The 5,734-nt window shown below is 36.4% G+C and overlaps 1 protein-coding gene across 1 annotated transcript; it reads right to left on the bottom strand.

Annotated features, from left to right (window-relative positions):
- Positions 1 to 226: 226 nt before the first annotated feature.
- On the bottom strand, positions 227 to 5,493 carry LOC126600161 (delta(14)-sterol reductase-like). The gene is made up of 13 exons (XM_050266711.1): positions 5,317 to 5,493; positions 5,100 to 5,217; positions 4,904 to 4,974; positions 4,189 to 4,245; positions 3,521 to 3,612; positions 2,856 to 2,903; positions 2,341 to 2,461; positions 2,019 to 2,065; positions 1,520 to 1,601; positions 1,209 to 1,285; positions 993 to 1,112; positions 637 to 711; positions 227 to 553 (listed from the first exon to the last, which is right to left on the bottom strand). The coding sequence occupies exons 1-13, from the start codon at positions 5,362 to 5,364 to the stop codon at positions 400 to 402; spliced, it is 1,110 nt and encodes a 369-aa protein (XP_050122668.1). The 5' UTR covers positions 5,365 to 5,493; the 3' UTR covers positions 227 to 399.
- Between the last annotated feature and the right edge of the window lie 241 nt (positions 5,494 to 5,734).

Below are 5,734 nucleotides of genomic sequence, written 5' to 3'. Positions count from 1 at the left end.
AAATAAATTAGCACTTTCTTAAAAAAAGGCCCAAATCGTGGATGGAATACGCCCGCGTTTAGTTTTCCTTCAACTGACATGAACAACGAACGTATCGGCTTACTTTTAGTCTAGTGATATTCTTACTTACAGAGTTGATTCGAACCTTTCAGTTCACAGATGTGGATCTCGGACCTATGAATGGGATATTCCCGAAACTCACAAAGATAGTTAAATGTGCAGGTACTTCGTCAAAAAGGACGCACTACATTTTTCTGAAATAACTCAACAGTCACGATGATTTTTCTGAAATAACTCAACAGACACGATGAAGTGCATTTTTATAGTACAAACAAGAAAGTATGAGCTCCACTGCAAAGTTAAACTTGATGAGAGTTAACAAGTGCAGAGTCAGGAAGCTTAATAAACATAAGGTAATATTCTCCATGGAACAAGCCGGCAGTATTCGGCCCAGATCTCTCTGTACTTCTCAGCACAACGAGCTTCGTCTCGTCTTTCTCTCCATATGAGCAGAATAAGAAGATAAATTGGATAGAAGTATGGAACTGGGGAACTGCAAAGTGGAACGGCATATCAAATGGAGAATCGTTTTGTAAGGAACTTGTAGGAGCATTTTTGCAGGAATAGCGAAACTACCTTATCCCGCAAGGTAAGCTGAGAGACAGTGCAAGTAACAAGTCCCCGAGGTAATTACAGTGTCTTGCAATTCCCCTGCACCAAAAGAATCAGAATGTGGATGATGAACTTCGTGTTCAAGTCAATGTATCATTCTTTTTTTTTTTTTTCTTTCTTCTCATCACTATTTCCTTGTACCTCTAGAAGTACCAGAATTGATTCGACATTGTCCAAAATAATATCTTCGCATGGTGATGTTCGTCCAGTTACGATTTTGTTTACTTTTATCAGTTTATATATGTAGAGATCAGAAGACGGTTGACAATAATGATGAGAAAAAGAAAGGAAGATAAAGAATGTGATTGATGGAACCTTACCAATAACCAGAAGCAAGCAACTTTCCCCCAATGACCCTACAGGGCTTACCCCATATGGGTGCTTTGGGATTCTTCTTAAAGACGTGCTTTTGCTTGTTGGCTCCTCTGAATACAAGGTACCTGACCAGTATGGAAATGAAAAGTTTAATGTTGGCAAATGCACAAAGAGTAATTATGTTATAAAGCTTCAAACCCCAACTACAAGGGGAAGATTACCCAATCAGAAATGTCAAGCAATTTGCTACGACAGCCGCTGTTCCTAACTCCACCTTATTGCTCAGAAGCCACCATCCCTTTACCAAAGGAAATGACAATGCAGATATTAACAACAATGAAGAATATAACGGCCAAGGGTTTTGGTTTTGCTACCAAATATGATTTATCTTTTACAGTGCTGACAATAGAAAAACTGAGTTCTCAACCGAAGTGTATGGAAGCACCAGAAATCAAGTCTTTAGTGTGCACAAAAATGTGTCTGGGTGCAAAAAACCAGTTGAGCTATCTAAGCTCTAGTTCAGGCTACATGCCTGGATGCTGAAAGTGAACGGAATCCAGACTAGATCTCCAAATACCAGCATGAAGCCCAGTCTCTCTGCGATTATGTCCCATCTGTAAAGGGCAAACCATGTAAAAATAAATCGAATATGAAAAGACAAAACATATAATGGCCTCAAATTGACAAGTTGCTCAATCATCAAAAAGACAATGAAAGGGAAGCATGAAGAAATATAGCTGAACAAACATAATGAATTCTTTCCTCACTGTCCAAAGATAAAAAATAAAAATGAACATAAAACTAGAAGTACATAGGAACAAACAAAATAAATGGCAAAATCAAGCAATCCGGAAATGACAAAAGATACAATCAGAATTGTGTCTCAGGCTTATTTTCAGAGAATGTGTATGAGGCAGATTCTGCTAGGGGAAGCATATTGTGAAAAGATATTTGATAGTGCAAAAGAAAACAGTGGCACAGGATAAAACTAAATAGGATTATTCAGCTAGACGTTATGGTAATTTTCTTACGTGGAGGTCATGTACTCCTCATGAACAAAGTAGTCCAAGATGTATAACTGAAAAATAAAAGAGAGAAAATGACAGAATCTTCAGCAATCACTTGCAACAAGTAAAGAATATTTATACATATACAAATGCGAACATACATCTGTCCTTACATGTGCACACACACACAGCAGGAAGGAGAAATGTGCAAGTGGAGGACAAGGGTTGCGTGCTTAATTTCCTATCATAGTATGGGTGATGATGCCCACATGATAATTTTGTACGCACCTCATATTAAAACGTGTAGAGAAACAATATACATAAATAATGTAAGGTCCCAGATTACCGCACAAAACAACTGGAAGAGGAACATTGATTGACTCAAGGTACCATCTTGAACACTTCTGGCGAGAACCGAAAGGTTGATAAATAGCCAGCCCATCATTCCAGCTCTAACAAAGAAAAATCTGCAAAAGAGAATCTCTCTTTGTTATATATATATATATATATCTCATTAATATCAGGCTAATTTTGTCTCAGTTATGCAAGTAGGTATAAAATGTAATAGCAATCCGAGGAAATGGTAAAATTATGAGGACCAAGCTCTGGCCAAAAATAAGAGGAAACATGGAAGAAATATAGAAAAGGAAAGTAGTCAAACTCAGACTGCAGTAAGAGATGGGGAACTGTTGTACAGAAGGGGCAGGGGAAAATTTCAGGTAAGAAAGATAATAAAGGTTTGAAATCAAAAGTAATTATTAAGACATTAACAAAAAGAGATTGTTATGACCATAGTAGTATACTAACTTTATGGGTGTGTGTTAGAACATGTCATGAATATTTGAAGACTGGATTACGTACTTGAGGTCAATGCCCATAAACTGAGGATTAAGCTGTATTCCAAACCACCTATTAAACATAGTAAGAGTGTCCATATCAATTAACTGGAAGATGCATTTGACAAGGATTTGAAGTAAAATACAGAAAATGCACACTTCAATTTTAAGACAATAAAAGAAAGAGTAGTCAAGCATCACATTGCAGATGATGAAGCAGTGAAGACAAAAATAATCAAGATAGTAATCTATTTCTGTTTGTTCTAAACCACAACACAGGGATTCTTTTCGGCGGTCAAAAGATTATTCGACAAATCTGCTTTTGAATCAAAACCCTTTTAAATAATTAAAATATGTGAATTTCAGAACAGGGGAATTTTCAGGTTGTTTAATCATGCAGATGGCAGAGACTCCAGGATAGGAATGATAAGACAGGTTTCACGGTATCAGTATTAAAAACCCTCTATAAATCTGCTTCTAACACTTTCTTTATACATTTTCATCTAATTGAGAAAATGGAAATATTCTCATAAGGGAGGCAAAAACAATTTTTTTAGAAAAACCACTATATACATGTTTTTTTCTTATATTTATAAACAAATTTTACCAGTTGGTATATCGTATATGAATATAAACCATTTCACCCAATGGAGATCACTTGGAATGAGTTGGACAATATGTTTAAACTACCAGTCCTCAAGAAGGTTCCCTGTGACATGAGGCTTCAGGGAAGAACCCCGGTTGGTCGACTTGCAGCCCGCAGCGTAAAGTACCATTGTGACCTAACATAATACACATTTAAAAGAAACAAAGGCATATCAATTAACATAAGTATTGATAAGAGAAGAAAACCTAACAATAATGATCTACTACTCATCCACTGAAAATGGAAGATATGGTTAAATAAAAGTTAATGTGAACAAGTGATTTTATTCTTTACCATGTGGGGTCCCATAAAAGGTAAATGCAGCATACATTAATATGAAACACTACTTGAAAGCTGATATTTTTTATCCATATATCTTTGCATGCCAGAATGACGTAATTATTCTCCCATCCAATTAATTTCATAATGAAGTTTTGGCTTATCTTTGGTCTTTCAAAGTGAACACTCTCCCAGTTACAATGAGGTTGTGGCAATGCCAATATGGAATCTCTTCCGCATGAGAGCAAACCAGAAACATTGATAGGCTCGCTTTTTAACTCATAACGTTCGTCTGAGTTGATAGAAAGATAGTTTTATCTTAAACAATCATACCAAGAGTTATGCACACACTTTACCATCTGTGACATTACTGTCCATTTCAAATGCTATAACTGGAACATAGAAAACTATGTGAATAGATTCCCTATCTTACCAGAACACTAAACAGAAAAGTTGTTGACAACAGCTCGAGTCCTCTATCTGATATTGCCTGCAAACAGTCTTATGATGTTAATACACTCATTCGAAATTGGAGCGACACTAATAACAAAAATTTGGCAACTATAATCTCCAAAAGTTTATTTGCACAACTTTGAGAGAGAGAAAGAGAGAGAGAGAGAGAGAGAGAGAGAGAGAGAGAGAGAGAGAGAAGAGAGAGAAGAGAGATGTAACACTGAAAGCAGCTAAACTAAGTATTATGATGGATTGATTTTCATAAGTTTAGAGAATGGATGAATTTAGATGCATATGGAAAAAAACTTCTACTTCCCAGTATGCATCAACCCCATTTGGGTTGCTTAATTGATTTGTCTTAAATAACAGTTTATATCATTAAAAAAATTTCCAATATGTGGGTTGTGAAATCATCTTCAATTCCACAACATGATCGATTGCAAGTGTAATTTCACAACATATTTGAACAAAAATTGGAGTTAAACTGAGCGCAGTGGCTTTCTTGGATTCATACAGCTGACTTAGTGGGATAAGGCTTTGTTGTTGTTGTTGTTCTTGTTGGATGTAAATATGAACAAGCCATTAAGTAGAACCTCAAGAACAAAAACCAAATCACCACAGCATCAACACAAATGGTCAGTACAACGAAATTAACAATCCGAAAAAACCACATTGAAGTAGGAGTGACCACATACAGTAAGCGATACGATATCCATCTTAGCGCCGACCCCAAGAAGCCCAACCAGCCACAGAAGTGATAGCAGACCTTACAAATAAATAAATACAAGTTTAAAACACATCAAACTCTCCAAACAAAGGCACACCAGCTTCATACAAGCATTTAAACAAACAGGTAATGTGCACGAGTAAGGATGCATTCAAAAAACACACCATTGCATCGATAATGAAGCCGAGAGCCATCCGGTAGGGTGGCTCCGGGGACAAGTTTTCCGGGCAGTAAAGATCCAGCAATGGCCAAGTAAGTGAAGAACAATGCCAGGATAGCAACCTGAATATTACGGATCAAGAAATTGATTAAATTAATAATTAATTAGCGTAAGTGGGGATTAAGGGGAATGGTGAGATGGATTAAGAGAGGGGTACTTACAGAGGTCCATGAGGGAATTAGGAGGTGTAGAAGATGATCCAGATCCATGATTGAAGAGAATGAGAGCTGCTCAAGTAGCTCTGCTCCTTACTGTTTGACAGCAATGACACTCCTTTTGCTTATTGGAGCTCGCCTCACTTCTTATCATTTTTAGTAAATTACATTTGACCATCCTAATTTTGGGTTAAATAACAAAATCATACCCGCTCAGCCTTTCTATCCCACCTATACTAATTTAGGAAGGAGGATTTTTTTTTCTTTCATGTTTTGAACATAATAATGTCATACATTCATTTACGAATTCGTTGTAATGTCAGACCTAATTAATCCATTAATATGACTGTTATTTGATAATGTGTAAATTACATGTGATATTTTTACTGATGTGATGTCAAATTTGTGTCATGTAGACAAAACT

The sequence above is a fragment of the Malus sylvestris genome, chromosome 14, assembly GCF_916048215.2.
Source record: "Malus sylvestris chromosome 14, drMalSylv7.2, whole genome shotgun sequence".
In the NCBI taxonomy this organism is placed as follows: domain Eukaryota; kingdom Viridiplantae; phylum Streptophyta; class Magnoliopsida; order Rosales; family Rosaceae; genus Malus; species Malus sylvestris.
This window is presented reverse-complemented; position numbering and strand designations above follow the sequence as displayed.